Source organism: Syngnathus typhle, linkage group LG7 (genome assembly GCF_033458585.1).
Source record: "Syngnathus typhle isolate RoL2023-S1 ecotype Sweden linkage group LG7, RoL_Styp_1.0, whole genome shotgun sequence".
NCBI lineage: Eukaryota > Metazoa > Chordata > Actinopteri > Syngnathiformes > Syngnathidae > Syngnathus > Syngnathus typhle.
Genome location: NC_083744.1, coordinates 4,207,654 through 4,228,894, shown reverse-complemented (window position 1 = coordinate 4,228,894; position 21,241 = coordinate 4,207,654). Strand labels below are relative to the sequence as shown.

At 40.8% G+C, this 21,241-nt stretch overlaps 1 protein-coding gene across 6 annotated transcripts; it reads left to right on the top strand.

Annotated features, from left to right (window-relative positions):
* Positions 1 to 1,222: 1,222 nt before the first annotated feature.
* On the top strand, positions 1,223 to 21,037 carry LOC133156499 (mitochondrial glutamate carrier 1-like). 6 transcript variants are annotated; one of them, XM_061282267.1, is made up of 15 exons: positions 1,227 to 2,154; positions 2,698 to 3,111; positions 3,201 to 3,402; positions 3,488 to 3,689; positions 3,760 to 3,909; positions 3,989 to 4,162; positions 4,248 to 4,395; positions 4,565 to 4,700; positions 4,768 to 4,918; positions 5,035 to 5,158; positions 5,232 to 5,347; positions 5,583 to 5,690; positions 5,780 to 5,976; positions 6,880 to 7,138; positions 13,897 to 14,022. In XM_061282267.1, the coding sequence occupies exons 1-14, from the start codon at positions 1,626 to 1,628 to the stop codon at positions 7,115 to 7,117; spliced, it is 2,889 nt and encodes a 962-aa protein (XP_061138251.1). In that variant the 5' UTR covers positions 1,227 to 1,625; the 3' UTR covers positions 7,118 to 7,138; positions 13,897 to 14,022. The 6 variants fall into 6 exon arrangements, 5 of the variants coding, with proteins under 5 accessions (XP_061138252.1, XP_061138251.1, XP_061138254.1 ...); XM_061282268.1 differs by lacking the exons at positions 5,583 to 5,690; positions 13,897 to 14,022 and having other exon boundaries at positions 1,226 to 2,154; positions 6,880 to 7,534; XM_061282271.1 differs by lacking the exons at positions 1,227 to 2,154; positions 2,698 to 3,111; positions 3,201 to 3,402; ... (8 more) ...; positions 5,583 to 5,690; positions 5,780 to 5,976 and adding exons at positions 14,103 to 14,228; positions 14,304 to 14,359; positions 14,874 to 14,964; ... (4 more) ...; positions 17,138 to 17,213; positions 17,295 to 21,037 and having other exon boundaries at positions 7,113 to 7,993.
* Positions 21,038 to 21,241: the final 204 nt, after the last annotated feature.

The window sequence follows — 21,241 nt, the reverse complement described above, 5'->3', positions numbered from 1 at the left end:
ATTATTGACATTGGCTGATGTAATGACAGTTAACTCCATATACATTAGAGATATACATTCCCAACTTTTATTGAGTCAAGGCACCATTAAAAAAATCTCACCACTAACAAAAACGTCACAAAAAGTATTACTGGAATAATGACGATCTCGTTGTAATTTACACACAAACGTACTGACGTAGTGTGCAATATGGACCTGTTTAATTAAACAGATATGATGTAATCACCAGAAAGATTATCTTGTGTACAGATTTATTGTGCCCTCTGCTCTTAATTCATTTTTAATTGTTTTGCCTGTCGCTATACGTCAACGGCATGAATATAGGTCAACAATGAATAAGTAAAAATTGGGTTAGGGTTAGGGTCACACGGCACCTCTGATGATCTCTCACCCCGATTGTGAATGACTACAATACAATTAACAACATTCTTCTACGACCCATAATCTAGGTGTATTTTTTATATTTGTGGAGAATATTTAGTTTTGACTTTGTTGTCATGGCAACGATGATACCCCGTGCTGGAAAACATATTATAGGAACATGTACAAATAGGACCGTGACCCCTTGAATTGGTCTCAAAGTCACTGGGAAAGCCTGTTTCACAACAAGTAGTGTCGAAATTCAGAATCCCATGCATTCTTGGAGAATGTCATCCTTGTATTACTAGTTGTTTTGAATGATGTTTTTCTGAGATGTTCCTTTCAGAATGTTCTTGAGCAGTGATTGTAGTGACAACATGATTCTTCAGAGAGGATATTCTCTTGTGCAACTACTTCAGAAGATAGTAAAAAAATGTGTATTGATTGTGGAAAGACAAAACAAGATTATATTTGACTAGAAGATCCACATTGTCAACATAGTTTTTATCCATTCTGTATTACATGAAGTTTTATGACAATTTGCATTTGAACATTTCGTGATTATATACCGTCCGTCTCTATCCAACTACTATTTATCAATTTCATGACTCACGATACAGTACTTATACGTATACAATATGAAAGGGGAAGTAAACAGCGCCCCCGGCTGGCTGATAGCAATATACCCAGCGTCAGTGCGTAGTTGCACTTGTACTACTTAATCCCGCCTTCGGTTGAAACCTTCGCGGCACCCACCAAGAGACGTTCGTTTTGTTTCCACAAGAGCCAGAGGGGCGGAGATTGTCGCGTTTGAATTGAAAATCCACGTTGTAATCTTCTGCCGCTACTCGACTGTATCCAAAACGAACATAGTTCAAAGTGACGTAGGACGTTTCACTTTCTGACCCAGTTGAATTTAAGGAAGTCCAAATCGTGTCAGAGAAGAGTCTTTCTTCAAATTAGGGAACTTTAGGATAACAATAATAAGATAAGAACACCTATATTGTAAAACGAATCGCGATATTAAAAGACCACCAAGTCATAGACTCACGGCTAAAGTTCAGGTTTACAGTACAGGGTACTGTATAGTGAGTATAAGCGATAGCTACCATTGGCTTATTTTAAGAACGGGTATCATATATTTTCTCAGTATTTTATCTCTTGTTCACTTTACTCACACTAAACATGTCTGGACTTGTTCCACGTATATGAAGCAGATAAGAAAACGCGGCCACATCACTTGACTTTTGCTCACAGTCAACTTAATGGAAAAAAGTAGCGAGGAAGAGAAAACCAACGATGAAGATGGAGATAAACCTGTTGATTGTAGATTAGAAGATGAAGATGTAGTGACATCTACGTCTCGATGTGGGGAAGCAGACTGTTCTGAGATTTTAGGGAAGGAATTGCAACGGGTGTGCAATGAGCAGCTGGAATTGGAGAGGACACCCGGAGTGCAAAGACAAAATGATGAGAGAGATGCTGCCTCCTGCTTCATGGACACCTGCAATCCTTCCATATCCAGCCTTTCGTCATCATCGTCCTCCTCTATGTTGTTTCTCACACCACCCTTACCTCCTTCTGTGGAGCTCTCAGCTGTCTTGACTGATACCAGGCTGACCTTGGATGTCTACCTGGGAGGAGCAGCTGCACTGCCGCTGCTATGGGGTTCCATTCCAGGACACCTCCGGAGGCTCCGTTATTTGCGACTTGGTTCTGAGGATAAAAGCGCCCTGGATGGTGCCCTGAGTGTCCTTCCGCATTTGACAGGACTACGTTCGCTTGCCATACGAGGTACTTAAAGTATATTTCTCACACATTTAATGCTACAGATACGCTCCAATGTAGAACACAAGGTGACCCCAAGTAGACAAAATTAATGACTGCAATAAATAAATATCATATACACTACCGTTCAAAAGTTTGGGGTCACAAAATTGTTTGGGCGACCCCAAACTTTTGAACGGTAGTGTATATATTTATTTAGATATTTATTTATAGATTATATATATAATCTCCTGTGTAAAAAATCTTATAATATACATGTATAATTATATTCATAGATTATATATAATCTTATACAAATATAAAATATAATTTATAATATTTAATTCATAATATTTTATTATAATAATATTTACACTACCGTTCAAAAGTTTGGGGTCACCCAAACAATTTTGTGACCCCAAACTTTTGAACGGTAGTGTAAATAATAATATAATACTTATATAAATAATAGAAATAAATAAATAGTAAATAAATGACCACTACTTTTACTTTCAAATTATAATTTCAAAACAATTTACCTCATTTACCTCTGTTTTTCTCTCTTTTAAGGACACTGTTTTTATGATGCACAAGGAAATCCCTTGCCTGGCCTCCTCACCACTTTGCCCACATCCCTTGTCTCGCTCTCCCTCCTGGTGCACGTGGATCTCTCCTTCAACCAGCTCTCCGTCTTTCCATCATGTCTTCTCAGCTTACCTGCGTTGTCCGCCTTGCTCCTGTGTCACAACCGCTTTTCGGAACTTTCCACTGATATTGGCCAGCTGTCCAGCCTCACCTATCTGTCCCTCATTGGAAACAAGCTGGTTTCCCTGCCTGCGAGTTTAGGCCAGCTGAAAGAGCTACAGACACTGGATGTCTCAGATAACCTCCTTGAGGAGCTGCCCGATGAAATTGGTTCTTTGGGAGAGCTTGTTAATTTTGAACTTTCCCACAACAAACTGAAGAGGCTACCGGACACGATGGGTATGAGTAATGATTTGGTGTGTTCACGAATGTGTGAGGCAAATGAAAATGCTAACCAGATGAAATCACTTGTTCTTGGCTGTGCCCAGGCTCGCTCCGTTCCCTGAGGGAGCTTGTCATCTTTAGCAATGACCTCCGCTTCTTACCATCCTGCCTGAATGATTTGCCGTTGCTGAAAATGGATGTTCGAGATAATCCTTTGGGGCGACCGCCGACACCTCCACCTGTTTTCTCACCAGATGAAGGACAACCAAACATTCCTGAGTTGCATCTACTATTCAACCAGCACAGGTAAACATGTTTATTTTCTAATTTTATCTTTGTTTGTCATTTTTCCTAACATATGACAATAAACACAATTTCGCTCCTTTGACAGTTTTAGTGTTACGTCTTCTGGATGTCATGTGTTTCTCCCAGGGGGGACGCAGCTGCTGTTCCCCCCAGGGTGCCTGCAGTCGCCGACAACTCTGGAGTGGGCAGAGAGAAGACCACAACGAAAATGGGTGTTGCTGGGGGAGCATGACATTCTCCTCAGTCGTCCACTGGAACTTCGTCCTCATGGCGTTTCATTTCTTAAGGTGCTGCACTTTGAAATGCGTTGCGCTTAATCCAAAATATTCTGTATGTCGAGACTCAACTTTCTTGCAGCCGGTCGAGGTGTGCATTGCACATCACCGCAAAAAATGGAAGGAGGTGGTGGTGCGCAAGTATGACGGAACCTCGTGGCACACTTTGCCTACTTCTCTCAGGAAAGGAAGTGAAAGACACAGCATTCACTCTTTGGAGCGTCCAGCCAGAGTAAATCAATATCACATACTCTACTAACCATTGTTTGAAACAAATATTGTTATAGTAAATTTGTTGTGTTTCTGTGTAGCTGGCTTGTTGTTCCGTGAGCCAGTTTTCCTGGTTCATCGTGATAGCCCGTCCAGTGACGGACAGCTGCTCAGTTTCCCCAGCAGGAGCCCTGTTAGTGTCCAGTGCTCACCCTGGAGTCAAGCTCAACTTCCCCCCAGACTCCACCAGTCAAACCCGCACCATAACTTTACAGGTAGTCACTGATTGTGTATTATATACTGTCTGCAAGATATACACGGTGGGAAAAGTCAAACACTGGATCATTTCCGCTGGCGTAGGTGCTGCAGGTGTCAGTGTCAGAAGTACAGGTGTTGTGCGGTGATCCACAAGCTAGTGTCAGTCCTCTCCTCTGCCTCTCACAAACTCCCAGCATGCATTTCCTGCAGCCAGTCAAAGTTCAAGTTCCACTGCCGCCAGGGGTCACAGGTGCGATCACGTTTTAGATGGTTTTGTTTATTTCTTATTTTGTGTACAATTTCTACGCATGGTTTAAAAAATACACAGTACTGTGCAAATGGTTTATGTGCTCGTTTTCCTTTAATTATTTATTACGTTGACTATTTCTTTTCCATATTGATGTTGGGTTTGTCTCCAGGTCACACAATTGACAAATCGTGTTTGTATCTGCTGCGCGGAGACTCCACTGCCCAAACTTGGACAGACATCACACCACAAGTGTCTCTCTATGTTACGCACTTGTACGCCATTTTCTACATTACACATTTCTCCTGGTAAGTATCTAATGAAAGCTGGACCTTTTGAACATTTTAGCGTTACAACTTCTGTTCATGATCACAGGTACTGGTTGTGGTACAAGACTCAGAGTTGTGTTGGTGGCATGGTTAGAAAGGTGTACCAAAGGCTAAAGCAGTTTAAAGTCCAGTTCATGGCTCTCCAGCGGAAAACGGATCCTTCACAAGTCCTGCTGCAGTGTTTACCAGCTAACAAGGTGGGTGTTTGGATGGCAGTAAAATGAAAACACCGCTGCTGTTTCGCTAACGTCCCCTGCGACTCGGAATGGCCCGTGAGAAGAAAACTCACATTGGTTAGTTCATTCCTTTGCAGGTGGAAGACAGAGTGCAGTCACTGTCAGAACAGTACGAGGGACCCCAGCCTTCAGACCTGTGTGACCTTCTGGAAGGAGAGCAGTTCTTTGCCGGCTTTGAAAGAGGTTTAGATATCTGCACAGGTCAGAAGTCTTATTTTATTAACAAGTCAATATTTTGGCAGCTCAGGTTTTGTTGGTTTCCTGCTCTCACCAGACAGACCAGACTGTGTCGAGGGAAGACTGTGTTTTGTGTTTTACTCCAGTCTGAAGAATTTGAAGGAAGTTTACATCTCTCCTGCAAAGGGCCTCCAGGGTCCAGTGAGAGGAGAAGTATGACATTTTTCTCAATCACCACAGCGGCTAAAAATGTACAACGCATGAACGTTTATAAAAGGCAATTTCCAATCCCAAAAGCTCTTTTGATGAATATGATTTTTCTCTCTTTTTTTAATTACAGGATAAATGCCCACCTTGTATTTTAAGATTCACTTATTGTTAATCATGTTGAAAGGATGAAGATGCTATTCGAAGTAAGATCAGCCTGACAGTGACTCCTATTCCACAGGTTTCTTTTTACAGAGGCGAGATTCCCAGTAGTTTACCAAAGGAAATAGTGAGCAAGAGGAAAGGACATGACAGCCAATGGCTTGCAACTTTACCGCTAAGACTTCCTGTCAGTTGCAAACCTGTTTTCAGTTGACACATACCCCCCCCCCCCCACACACACACACAATTTTACGTGCCTTTCTGCTGTTTTGCCAGGCGCTAGGTGCCGACAACAAGTACATAACTGAAGAATTCCAGCTTCCTCCTTTGAATCTCGGAGACCCCGAGAGTGGCTACCTGACAGAAGCCAATCTGCTCTCCATCTCACTCCAGATTGGACAGGATTGGCGCGTTATTGGCATCAATCTTGGCTTAAGCTACCAGGAGTTAGACCGCATTCAATATAAATACAGGTTTGTATTGGCAAACAAACAAATCTCCTGCAATGTCAATCCAATCATATTGGAAATATAAATATGGATTTATTTGACTGAATTGCTTTCATTTGCAAAACGAAAGGAAATACAAAATATACACTAGTATTGATGCAGATCATTAATTATTACTACATCTCAAATAATAAGTTTAAATGAGTTTACAGTTTATCTGAGCCCCTTAATGTTTAAAAACATGGAGTCATAATAAAATAGACATTTTTAAAAGCAGGATAAACGTAAAATAGTATAACAGTGATTTTTGTTTCTGTGTAAGTGCAGCTAAACAAAAGCAAGATATTGAGTGAGATGACTGCAGTGGGAGAGAAATGGTTGAGAATTTTGATCGTTTTAATCTGCGCTGTTCGGTGCTATGAAGCCATCTGGGACATTGCAGGAGATTACACACACAGTCTGATGCTCATCTCCCCCCACCACCACCACCCCCTGCGTGCTCCTCATGCTCGTATGAAACATCCTGCAGGCGTACAAGCAAAGCTAACAGCTCTAATGTCAGGGCTTTCATGGTGGTTAATGTTATTTTCATAATAGATGGATTTAAGATGCCTTTTATGAGACAGGTGATTTTTTTTATGGTTCTATAGGATGTATTTGCTTTCCTGGTGTATACTTGGTGATTAGCATAATCAATATTTACAAAATAGTTCAGCACATGGTGTAAATTATGGTCATAAAATGATAAATGTGGTGCCTTGATGTCACAGTGTTTCAATATAATTTTGCCCAAAGCACTTTCCAATGTTTTCATCACGCACACATTTTTCACAAACAGGTGGTGGCTAAATACTGCATCACTGTAGTATGGAGGTTCATTAACTACTGAGGTCGAATATACGTGTGACATTCTGCTCTTCTCACCAGGGACAATCTTGGAGCTCTGGTGCTGGACATGCTCTTTCACTGGGCCCAAGGACAGAAGAGCGCCGGGCCTGGGGCGGTGTCCCGGTTGAAGGCGGCCATGATTGAGAGTGACAGGAGAGACATTGCAGATGAGCTCGAAGACATAGTCAGTCTGGGAAAGCAAAAGTACACCGAGTCACTGAGGAGAGTGGGACTGGAGGCGGGGAGGAGCAGTCCTTTCTGTGAAAGCCAGCAGTAGAGAAGTTCTCACTGGGTGCAGGTGGCTTTTCTGTTTATTTGTCCTATTTTACACAACCACAGTATGCACTACATTGGATTTGTTTTATCTAACCTACCAACAGTTCACTTAAAAAAATTATCAACTCAAAGAGATTTTAATTATGTTGTCAAACCTTTGAATTTGGATCCTCTTGGTTTCTATCTGATAAGATTACAGGGAGGTAGTTTAGCAAACACTAAATGTTGCTAAGCTTTCACTCACTTTTGACTCAGAAAGTTCACAAAGTGTTTTTTACTTGTCACAAAAATCATTTTAGCTCTGTGTTGCTCATGCAACAGAATGCTCATTTAGAATTGATACATTTCTATCCTTTTTATTGTGTGAATAGAACCAACTGCTCTGGAAATATTAATTAAATGTCACATCCTGGGCTGACATTGCCTTCTATTAATTACATAATAGTTAGTTCAGGGGGTACCCCATGAGAGTCCCATCCAAATTCCTCTGCTGGCCACTATATGCTTTTATTTTGCTTATTTAATGACTAAGACGACTTACAAGACTACATATTTATTGAAGTTAACGTGGCTTCCTGCACTGCTTTTCAAGGTCACTCTATTCCCATCCCCCAGCTCCTACACCTTTTTCTTATTATTCACGTGCAAAACGCGTGTAGTTCATCCATAAAACCACTAGAGGACCCCTCTTTACGTCCCACCCTCCTCCCTCCATCCCCACTTTACTCCCACCTCCTCTTCCTTGGTTCCCGGTGCTTAGATGCTCGTAAGACCGGTGTTTAATCGCTCCGTCAGCCTAAAACATTCACATTGTATAAGGTTTTTATTTGACCATCTGCGCCGGAGAAAGACGGGTTAACGGGAGCAGATATTTGTGGTATGTATTTAAACGCTGTTTTATTTTTTGTGTGCATACGTGGCTCTTCGAGGCGCATAAATATCGGAGATTTCGAATCGACATGCATGCTTAATGCATTTAAAAAAATTGACGCGACTGTCAAATGCATAGAAAATGTGCAGACGTGAGCGCGCTAAGCTTCGCGAGAACCGGCGAACCTTTCGTTTGTAATAGGAAGCGATACAACCTCACCGTTATATGGCATGTCATTTAAAAAGCTGCGTGAGGGGGAGGCAAAACCTACATCGGAACGATTCTGATGCGTTATTACCACATATTCCACATATGCATCGGACAGGTGTTGCTGTCCGCTTTGTGCTGAATGCATTCTAATATACATTTTTATTATTTCCTTGAGGTATGTACTGGACCACCGCGGTCGTTATGCCGGCTTCCGCACCTCTCTAGACGCGGCTCATGTGTGCGGGAAGACAGCTTGCTAGGAGTGGATCTTCTCCTCTCTCATTGATGCTGTCATATTATCATTAATGGGTCATTGTCGCTGATTTTGGTGACTGTACTCTTAACTACACCAGTGATGAAGAATCAGCAAAATTGACTGCTGAGTAAAGAGGTCATGCAAATCTGAGGGATTTAATAATTGTCGGTTTTAGTAGGCCACCAATGTAGCCCCACCACCAGTTTTGGCTTATGGTTTATACGAGGCTTGCCGGCCCAGGAAAATATTCCTGCAGCCATGAAATTATTGATGAGCCAGACCATTCTTGGTGTAGGGTGGCATCCTGTACGTCCTGATATGAAGTCTCATGCACCATTTGTCCTTCGTTGCATGTTTTTTCTTCCTTTAATCTGTACGCAACAAGCTCAGATCCTCCAGGGAAAGACTTTGAATGTCACTCCGACAGTATGTGTTTTCAATGGCTTGCTGTTCTTCTCTTACCGTGTGAAAGTCATTGAGGTCATTCGGGGTTTCTACTGTCAAAGTGAAACCAGATGCTTCAATGGTGCTTATTGTGTGGTTTTTGTGTGTGTGTGTGTTTTTTAGGCAGGCTCATTTACAATGCTTTTGTTATTTCATATCCATGCTGTTGGGAAGCAGAGAGGCAGGCAAACCCAAGGGTCACAAGGGATGCTACTATGTATGCTGTCAGGAGAGGCTGCCATGAAGGTGTTATTTTTTAGTCATTGCAGTGGGCTCAAACAAGTACATGGCACTTGTGCAGAAAAACAGTTGCTGTAGCTAGTTCACCACTCACTTGCACGAAGAGGGAGATTGCAATGGTTTATAATCCTCATGCTGGAGGCAAGCGGGAATAGTAATCAGATTTATCCGTGACACTGCATCGTTCATCCCTTGTTTCTGCAGTGCTATCCAAAAATAGATGACGTTTGAAAAACCGCCACAAAAACAAGCGTAATATGTCCTGGCTAAGCTTTCAAATAAATGCTAAATGAGAGCTGTAAAATGTACGCCTACGACTAAAACGTCAATAACCGCAAAAACCCATGGAATGAAAAGAACACCAACCCATCAAGTATGCGCCACTTTTCAGAAGCTAATGGTTTTTAGCTAAAGCTAATCTGCGCATTAACAATATACTGCAGGGCCATCACGCAAAGAACTTGGACCCAGTCCATATAGCTCTTTTAATCAGATTCAGGTATTTGACTAAATAAATTTCCAATAACTGATGAATTGGTCAGTTAATTTAAAAAAAATTGTTTGTTTAACTTAATAACAGCGAAAATAATTGGCAAAAATTCGATGTCTTGCTTGACTGCAAAAAGTCAAAGAAAAAGCGAAACATTTCAGTTAATCGCTTGATGTTCTGAATTCTCACGAGATCTGCTCATGACAGCTCAAAGTCCTGTGTGAGGTTCCACTATAATCGTTAATGAGAAACATCAGATCTCCAGACGTGATTGAGGACATTATGAAGTTATTTGATAAAATGTTGCTTCATCAAATGATCACAGAAATATCTCTGACACTTTTTCAAAAATATTTATATTTTGATTATTGTCGTTGTTGTTCAAGCACCCATTCTACGCTTTTGTTTTTTTACTGCTTCTGTTGAGGTTTTGTGTCGGGGCACACTCACATGACGACCTCAGTGCAGGGCCACTTCCTGTAATGATTCACCAAGTGACACTGTCAATGAGTGAGGGTCCTATTCCAGTATTTGTCACACAAGGACTGAAAAGCAGCCAAGGAGGTGTGACGCACGAAGTACGCTGATTTGAATGAGTGGAAAGAATTTGCCTTGTAAACTAACTTGGAAGTTATTCTGGCTCCAGATTTTAAAACTATTACTGTGTGTCTTTTTAGTGAGAGCACTACTGTGCATGATTTATAGCAGATCAAATCAAGCAACAGTGCTGTGTCATCACTTTTTACTTGTCTTATCTGCACCGCCCTTGCGTCTTGTAGGAAGTACATTTCTAAATATGCATTCTAACATTCTTATCAGTTGGCTCAGTGAATTTGCAAATCTATGCTACATTGCAGTAAATGTCATTTCAACGTTTTTAAAGTAACTCCTGACATTGGCGATAAATTCTCCCACATGACTTATCACTTAATTTTCAAGCATGTAAATGACCACCCGTGTATTTTGACCAATGTCTTATTACATTTTTTTTTTCTTGTTTCCTGGCACTGTCGTTGAGCGAAGCAATATTTATGGGCTGATTGTTGAAATGATGAACAAGGGTCACAGCCCAAGCTGTTATCTGCCAGACTCAGTGGGCACACTCACCGGATTTATTGAACGTGTCCAATGGGCGCTTAAAGTGCCCGAGTTCAAGGTTCTGTAGCAGAGACTATTTTCACAATCACTTCGACTAATTGTTTACTCATCAGTGCTTACAGCTGCTGGACCAACTTTAATATATTTATGTTGGGGTCAGCGTTTAACTCCTAACATGATTTCCATCAATGCATAACATTCCTATAATGCTTATTGACTGGAAAATGACTATGTACAGTTTCACTCCAGTCCTGCAGGTGGCAGTAGCGTGCATTGCAAAGTAGATGGCAATTTCCGCACACCAGCTTATTATTTTTGTTTTATTGTGTCTTTGCCCCTACCTGGCCGTTGTGCAACCAGACGGGAATATTCTGTGGATTGGGAAGTAATTCTAGCCTCAGTTTGTTCCCAAAAGGAATTTATCTTGGTATTTGGTTGGCTAGTGATGGCACTTTGCAGACTGAGGCCCCTTGTCTCATTCACACAGACTCTGTTTGTCGTGACGGCAAAGCCAGGCAGAAAGACTGGAGGTCAAATAACTAACGTGCTGATGCGACAGCGTAGTCTAGTGCGCTGATGGACTACATTGGACAAGTTTAGCTGTGGGCATGGCAAAAAAAAAATGGGCAATGCTTGTTTTTTGGGTGACTCACAGAAGTGTGTACAAAACGGTTATACTCAGAAATATGAAGTACAGTTTATGTAAAGCATGCTAAAGTGAGAACAACATGGATGAGTGCGGTTACGCTAGTTAGTATTCATTTAAAGAGCAGGCATTCAGCAAACACGGTATTCATTTAATTACATATTTGCTCATGATGGTGGTTGTAGATGGCATTATTGTATTCTTGTGTCACAAAAATTTGTTTTTCTATCATTACCAAATTGATCACAACTGTTAGTGATGTCACAATGCAATCAAAATCAAGTATAAAAATCAGCAAGCCAATACACTTTTCACAAATTACAAATTGAAAGCAAATATATCTTTGAAATATGCTTTCTCACTCGTGTAATGTTTGTTTGCCCAAAACAAATAATTGTTTTGTAAACAATGCCACTGGGCTTGCCTGGTTCAAGTTCATGTCCGGGAAAAGTTCACAAACAACATGACTTCACTAGCTTTTGCTATTGGCCATAACTATGTAAACAAGTAGAAAATCTGCTGTATGTATTACCGTGTTTCTCCATGCAAAATGCGCCCCCGTGCATAATACGCACCCTAAAAATGGCATGTCGATGCTGGAAAAAAGCCTGTACCCATGTATAATACGCACCAAAATTTTGACTCTTACTTAAGCCCGTAAACGTAAAATTATTTCAGAAAAAAAGATCATCTTTGGGAACAACTGGATGTTATTCTGCCGGTCAGTATCACTGCGCATGCGCTAGCAAACTCGATAGCGAAGAAATGTTTCGGATTTGTGTAGGGTACATTGTGACAGCAAACGAGCAGGTGATCGAGCAAGCGTCTGATACGAGAGCATTGTGTTCGTATGGAGCGTGTTTGAAGTGAACAGCAGAGAAGAAAAGAACAAGGCAAAGTGTTGTGAAATAAAATATGACCTGTAATACGCATTTAGGTAGAGAACTGAACTCTCGCTCTTTAGTATATAGTGTCTTGCGCATCCGTTCTGCGCACCTGTAATGGCGGCCTCCGTATGATATCCGGTTTGCGATGGAGATTAAAAACCAAACAATATTTGACAATAACACACCATCAAGGATTGCACCATCGCATCAAACGATGTGTGTTGGGCAGGATGGCTGAATGCGATGCGCGATTGACAACAAACAAGAAGAAAGGTGTGATTTCAAGTTTTATTTCGAGGGAGATTTTCTTCACGAATTGTTGTACCCATGCATAATGCGCACCCCAGATTTTAGGACAAGAAATTAGTTAAATTTTGCGCACTATGCATGGAAAATCACGGTAGTTTTTAAAACGTGAATGTACGTAGTGGAATAAAACTGTTGGGTCTCCAAATTATTTTGGTTTAGAGTAAAAAGACCTTGTGAAATGTGAAAAGTTGCCTGGGGCAGTTTCCTGACCTCATCTGACCTCCAACTCCACAAACACACATAGTTCTTTCTCCACTTGTGGAGGAGCCCAGGGTGCCCTGGGGTTGTTTCAATCTATCAAAACACAACACACCAGACCACAGTTTCCCCCATCTTTTCTGCAATGGAAACATCTTTTCTCATTGTGCAATCTGTCCACGTGCTGAGCCTAATGATATTTGCTAATGTGGGGTAGACTCAAACAGAAACATCGCTCGGCAGGGTTGCGATTTGGAAAAGCTCAGTCGTGACTCGTGACTGACTGAGAGGCGCATTACTAGGAGGAGGCGGGCTTTGGGCTCTTGCAGAGGTGATTGGTGGATGCAGGGGGTGGGGGAACTTGAAAGTAGGGGGAGAGGAAGCATCAGTGAAGAACAGTTTCAAAAATAGGGAACAGCTTGACAACATCTGGCCTATTTAATGTGAGGGCTAAAAAAGATTCATTAAACCAGCGCAACAGCACAGCCAAGGTCATGGGGGAAAGATTTACAGGCGGCGGATACATGATACAGTTGAAAAGACACAATTATCTTTAACATGGCAACATACCTGACTAATCATGTGCTCTTTTTCTTGTTTTTGGCAGATTAATGTATTTAGTCAGTTTATACCTGGATTAAAACCACCCTTCTAATATTCAGAGCAGGCCAGATGATTGACCTTTGGGTAATCCAGTAAAAAATCCTGTAAAAAAATAATAAAATAGAATGAAATAGAATGAAATAGAATGAAATAAAATAAAATAAAATAAAATAAAATAAAATAAAATAAAATAAAATAAAATAAAATAAAATAAAATAAAATAAAATATATATATATATATATATATATATATATATATATATATATATATATATATATATATATATATATATATGATTGACCTTTGGATAAACCAGTAAAAAATCCTGTAAAAAAATAAAATAAAATAGACTAAAATAAAATAAAAAATAAATAAATATATATATATTAAAAAATATATATATAATATATATTTTATATATATAATATATATCATTTATATATTTTTTTACTGGATTTTTTTCTCACATGCCCACCTGTATTTCAAATCTACCGGTATTTCATTGAAATCTCCACATTTTCTTTCAGATATCCCCCAATTTGACCTACAAGTGCAAGAAGACAAAACAGGCTAAAAATCTGCCTTCAGAATTTATAGTCCCACTTGACAGTGAGGAGCCAGGGCTTCATATAAATGGCTGACAAGCAAATCAGGTAAGGTTGTGCTATCATGATAGCGACACTTTGGCCTTGTTTTCTTCTTGCTTATTCATGGTTTTGTTTTCTTCTACTAGTTTGCCTGCCAAATTGATCAATGGGGGTGTCGCTGGTCTAATTGGAGTCACCTGCGTGTTTCCCATCGACTTGGCCAAGACTCGCTTGCAAAACCAGCAAAATGGATCTCGCCTTTATACAAGCATGTATGTCTTATCCTCACACACAAGCGCTGACATCAGCGTAACGTCCGTCTGTTTTTTTTTTTTTTTGTATTTCAGGTCAGACTGCCTTATCAAGACCATCCGCTCAGAGGGATACTTTGGGATGTACAGGGGTAAGTTTGGACATTTAGGAAGACTGAGATAAGGATTGGGAAAGCAAGACGAGTCAAAGGACATAAAGTGCACTGACGGCCAAAGATAATTACAGTGGATCCTCTGAGGTCAAACGCAATCCATTTTGAAATGCTGTCTAACCTCTGATTAGTTGTAATTTAGCGTCGCTTATCCCATCTGTTCATTTTTTGCATTGAACGTGTCCTCATGGTTGAGTCAGCTAACCTATCCCAGCGATTGAGCATTTATTTTACACTATAAAAAATTTGACATTTGTTGCCATTAGTACCTCAAACTGTTTTGTTAAAATGCATTTCTTTCATTTAACAATTTATTGTAAATAATAAAAGAAAAAATACCAAAAAACACTATTCTAAATGACCTATTTATTTTGCAAAATAATTGCTCCATTTGTTATATTGCAATTAAATATGAGACTGAACTATTATTCTATTATTAATTTTTTTTTCCCCCTCTTTTCTTCCCCTTCAATCCACTTGGTCCACTTGCCAGGAGCGGCAGTGAATTTAACACTGGTCACACCAGAGAAAGCCATCAAATTGGCCGCCAATGACTTCTTCAGGCATCACCTCTCCAAGGATGGGTGAGGGATTAACACGCTTCTCAGTCACATAGTGATTATCACGTTTACTAACATGTAACGTGACACCTTAGCTCCCCCCTCTGCTCCTTTCATCATTACTGAGCTGCCTAATATTGCATAGCTACAATTTTGAGTATACTTGTATGCATGCATGACACCAGTCAATCAGTTCACTAGCTTTTTTTTTTGTCCCTCATGAGATAACGTGTCCCCATCTCCGTGGTGACATACATTCAGGCTGATGAATGATTGACTTAACTTGTCAATTATTTATCCTTGTGCGTGTTCGGCCTGTTGTGATGGCAGACGAACAGTCACAGGTGGTGGGAAAATCACTTTTAAACTCCAGAAATAAATCTTGACTTCTAACATTCACACTGCTGCATGACTGAGTGCCTTAAATTCTAAAATGACTTTATTTGCTTATTGTCTCTCCAGAAAGCTCACTTTGCTCAAAGAGATGCTGGCTGGGTGCGGCGCAGGCACTTGCCAGGTGAGTAATTGAGGTGGCGCTTGAATAGCAGCCTGCTGTTCTCCATCTGGAACTGCTGCCCCCTTGAGCGCTGCCAGTGTCGGAAGAACACCAAATCTTTGCCTCATTTGTCTGTGCCTGCAGCAACAATTAGTCTGCACCATATGTAGCCGAAGCTTGTTTTCGGGATCGGAATGTGAAGTGCTGTGATATGTGAGCTCTGTTTTGCTTGGCAACATCCACTGAGTGACTCAAAGGCCTTGCCCGTTGTCAATGAGGGCAAAGGCTTCGAACATGATTAGATTAAATAGAGTTCATCTTGGATTAAGATTGTAGCTGTTAACATGACCATCTCATTCTTAATCCAGTGAGTTAACTGCTTACTCCTGTTTGGATGAGAAAAGAAAACAATTTCTCGGTAGCTAACGTGAATGTGTAGTTTGAACAAAAAGCACGCAATTGGACGTGCAGGTTTATAACAATGATTGGAATTGCATTTTGTAAATCCAAAAACTTTTAACATGTAAACTCTGTTTTGTTTTAGGTTATTGTCACTACTCCTATGGAGATGTTGAAAATTCAGCTCCAAGACGCTGGACGTATTGGTAAGCGCACTTAAATGCACTCATTAGTGTAGATGCGTAAAATGGAGAAATAGCGACGCCATGTGGTCTTTTGAGGAATTTACAACTATAACCATCTTCGTTTCATACATTAAAAAACGTTAACCCAATTGTGTTTCACCATTCGACGTCATCTTGGGAGCTATTGTCAGAAAATGGATGAAAATTTAAATATTGTGTTGTTAGGTTCGTTCCCAGTTCTTTATCTTTAATGCTTGATATGCTAACAGTAATTACCAAGAGGCAGCCTTCACAGTTTAACTATTTAATGTATGCCAGAATGATCGATGCACAGCTGTGGAGCCCTTTCTGCGAGATGCGGAAGAAGGTCAAACTCCCAGCGCTAAGGTTCCTGCTCTTATACTACTCTGGGCCATCTTCCTGCAAGGAGGCGACTCTGCCTAGCTTGTGTGATAATGTGTGACCTTGTAGTCTTGACTGAGAGAGACTTCTAAATATGTACAAAGAGTGTCATAGAGAAGAAAAAGCTAATAAAGCAAGAGAAGGGTTACAGCGTTATAACGGCATAGCTCAAGCTACCTAGCTAATCACATGTGCCAAAGAGGCCTGTTCTAACTGTGTAATTGTTCCTTATGACTTAAATTGATTCATTGTTCCCTGTGCTGCTTAGCGGCTCAGAGGAAGCTGATGCCAGAGTCGGTGCCAGCAGGCACCGTGGAAGCCAAGTCGCCAACTGCCATGCAGCTCACCAGACAATTACTGAGTGAAAAAGGAATTGCTGGATTATACAAGGGTCTCGGCGCCACATTGCTCAGGTAAAACAAAGGTGGCACAGTCGTTTAAGCTTTACACATGCAAAGCATTTCACATCACCTTCTGCTTCGTAGGGACGTTCCTTTCTCCATCATCTACTTCCCTCTTTTTGCTAACCTGAACAACTATGGAAAGCGAGGCGCCGAAGGACCCGCTCCTTTTTACGTTTCCTTCATATCGGGCTGCTTAGCAGGGAGCACGGCCGCCGTGGCGGTCAACCCGGTCGACGGTGAGGAGCGTGCATCGTTGATATGACGTGAGTCATTCTGATATTCTGACCCCGACCGACTCTGTGCTTTCGCAGTCATAAAGACGAGACTTCAATCTTTGAACCGGGGGAGCACGGAGGACACGTACAGCGGAGTGACTGACTGCATCAGGTGACCTCATTGTGTCTTTACTGCCGCCGCTTACACGACATGACCGGCTTGTATAACGCATTGTCGTCATGGGCCTTCTAGGAAAATCTTGCGTAACGAGGGTCCGTCAGCATTCCTAAAGGGAGCCTACTGTCGAGCCTTGGTGATCGCGCCGCTCTTTGGCATTGCCCAGGTGGTCTACTTCTTGGGCGTGGGCGAGTATATTCTCAGCTTCTTGCCCAAAAGGGACAACTAGGAAGCACATCCTTCTCTGCCTTTCCTGCGTGAGGAGTCATCTCATTCTTACTGACCTTTATGTTTGTATTTTTGATGATCACGTGCTGCGTTTTAGTTCAAACTTATTGTCTCGAATGTCCGAATCATGCAGGAGGGAATCTCCGTTTTGCTGCCAAGCTGCCTCTGTCGGCGCATATCAATTCTGAAATCAAGCCGCGAGCGTCAGCTGGAGTTTTTGAAGGAGGCTGAATTTGGAATTACACAATATGTCGTTTTATACTATGATTGTTGAACTTTCGGTGTAGACTGCTTGCCCTTGGTTGCTGCAGATTTGCAAGCTCCTCCTTACTTACACCTCTCCAAATCAAATAGACTAGCGACACATAAAAAAAATAGAATTACCTTAATGATAAGCACACATATCGGGATTTTTACTAACAAAGGCTCTTCAGGATATTTCCCAATGCTCGTGTTTGAAAACATAGCGCTGAAAAATATAAAGGGAACGCTACATGAATGAAAGATTCCACTGTAAAAAAATTTGTATGTTGAATTACATAAATTAATGATTTTTTTGACCGCCAAATAACATGATAAACATCCCTGGAAACTGAGATCATACACAAAAGTAGAAACACTCGATCACAGGCTGATCCAAGTTCAATGTTTCCGTAATACACTCTTGACTATGGCGCTGCTTACACAGCATACCCTCTGGCCATGGCGATTTTGCGTGGAGAATCTGCACTGCCTGAGCGACTCGTGTGGGCTGCAGATAAAGGCCTCAGGTATCTATACTTGCGGTGAGAGCACTGGAAGCAAATGGGCAAATATCCCGTTAGCACAACAGCAGCGAAGACTGATTTTCAATCGTCATGGCTAGCAAGTTCATGTCCCTTATGTGTGACTGACTTAGATAAAAATGTGTTCCCTTTTGCATTATTCTAATTGTGTAGTGCAGGGAATGTGTTGTGATACCAGCACACCCGACAAGCCACGACCCTTAAACCATACGACGACATTACCTCCTTTTTTTTTTTTTTTTTTTTTAAGTAGATCAGATTCCTACCGATGCTTTCATAGTGACTCTACTGCTCACCTTGTCTCAAAGATCCTTCTGAGTATCTGTCACTTATCATGCAAGGCAGTTTCTAAATCATTGTTTACAGAATAGTTCAGTTGATGTTGATTTATGAAACTTATCCGAACTTGAATGAACTGGCAGGGCCCAAAGAGCCAATGACAAAGTTTTATCATGAAATCCCGAATCAAAACCAATGTTTTGTTTTGTTTACGTGCTTGTTTGCTTTAAGCTGCCCGGGAAAGCAGCCTGGTTTTATCTCAATGTTTGCATCGCACCTCCAAAACCCCTGCCGTTGTTTTATCTAACCGGAGATCAAGGTGACTTTAACGTCTTTTTAATCCAATCACATTCCGTCCGTTCTGGCGCCCACTTTGCTGTATTGTTGCACTGTAGATATATCTGATGCAACTTTTTAACGTGTACTCATCTGTGGGAGTAAGAACTATTTATCAAGTGTCCATTTCTATGGATGGTGCGGCACTGTATGTTTATGTGTTGTTGACGTGTCCACCTTGATTATATTATACATATGCAGATGCTATGAAGTCTATGCTTTAGGATGTATTGTTTTGTACATGATAGCTTTTTTTTTGTTGTTGCACACCTACCTCTCCTGCCTTTATCCATAACGTGGTGATTTTTTCGTTATGATGAATTAATGCAACAACCATCATTTTTGCTTACATGTGAATGGGCAAATGCAGTCAGGCATTCGCATGCTTGGAGGGGTCAGTTATTACATGGACCTTAAGCTGGATATCAAGGCAATTGAATAAATGCTAAGGGGCTTTCCATAAGTCTCATGAGTCTCAGCATTGTCTATTTGGATATAAATGACGCATCATGTAATGGTGATAGAACTATAATAAGCTGCAGGCGAGTAACCTTTGGCCTTGCTGAAATGAAGGGTCCGATGGATGAGGCCCGGCTGACTTGAAAGTATAAATGTAACAATCGGTCTTTCTGAACGCTGCTCCCTCCATTAAACGGCCGCGCCACGATGGACACGCCGTTAATGAAAGCGACCGAATCACATACAGGCAATTGTCAGCAGTTTTAAAGCGAAAGCCATAAGGTTGCGTTCGCCCGTAATGACTACAACGGCTGATCCACCCAAAAAAACATCTCGTGTAAGCTCATCATCGTAAATGACGCTTCCCTCAACATTCCAGCTTCTGTTTTCACCTCATGTATGCGGTTCCTGTGATTATGCCCGTTTTGAGTGCTGTCAATGATTTTCTTAAATCTCTGCCCTGTTTTATTTTTAGCTTTGACAATGTTGTGTAAGTCATCAAACTTTACTTATGCCACAAATTATTGCTGATCTTGTGAATTTGGTTATGTGAGTGCGTGTGTCCAGACAGTGTAGTGTTGTAGCTGATATGTAGTGGTTCGCTTTGCTTCTGTCTGTCACACTCTCGTGTCGTCCCTCTCTCCATGTGCAGAAGAATTGTAACACACCAAGGGGTCTATTTTTGTAGACGGCACATCTGCACAAAAGCGTGCAGAAGCCTTTGCTAATTTGGCAGACAAATCTCTGGCAAGATGGGCGAGGAGGGGTCTTTGATTGGCTATGAATGAAGTCGGCCTCTTCTACAAAATTTCATCAGAGTTTAATTGGTTGAAATTGGGCAAAAATGGGCAGATTTTTGCTGATTGGTTTTTTTTTTGTGTTCACATTAGCACAAGATAAAAAAAAAAGTCATTCGTAGCTTCATTTTCTAAGAGACCAGAAAATAAATTATTTCATTTATTGTATATTTTTCTTAAACTAATCTGCCGATTAATCGGGTGTTGGATTTTTTTTTTTTTTTTATTCTGCCAAATATTGGATTTGAATTTACGCCGATCACAAAAATGGACCCCTTGAGTGTATGACGACTGAGTGTTTTTTAAAGAAAGCACAAAGGAGGACTAAGGCACACAGGATCATATTTTGCTGACTGACCGTTCCAAAGGGTGTGTAGTCGACACACAGATTCAAATGTGAAATGTCTTAAAGTTCTTTTGAAATGAAGAATTTCTATTTACTGCGTTGAGGCAACAGAGGCCCGTGTGATGGTGTGCACTATGAGCTTTGATCCACAGAATATAAATATATATATTGCCTACATATTCTAAAATAATCAAATACAAGAATGTAACTTAGATAGTATTATAAGATGTATTTAGTGAATAATTCATCTAAAGATTTATCGCATTACACATGCACACAAAGCCAGCTCACTGATATGCAATAAGTAGAAGCGGCACATACTAGCAACAAAAATAAACTTATCCACCTTTTTAGGGTCCGGGCCCTTCTCACAAACTGTTCACTTCCTCCGAGAGGAATTGTGCATTATATAGCACTAAAAAAAAAAACACAGCAACAATTCCCAATCCTACCAATCTCTGTTTATCTTCATGTACGCTGATTGACACATGTTCTATGCATTGTTTACGATGCCATGGTTAAAAAAAAAAAAAAAGTTATAGTGTTTCCTGTCACGATTTGCTGTTCAATAAACTGACTGTACTTAAATCACTCAGGGTCATGTTTGTTTTTCCACGCATCTCAGGAGATGCTCACAAGGTTCTGCAGCTTTCTTACTCTGTTATTGTGTCCTTCTATTGTTTAGTTCAAAAGGGAGAGAGCATGTGAATGTGCACTATTTTCAAATACAAACCAATCATCTCCACCCACTTGCAAACGACTCACGGGTGCTTGAAATTTAAACCATCCATT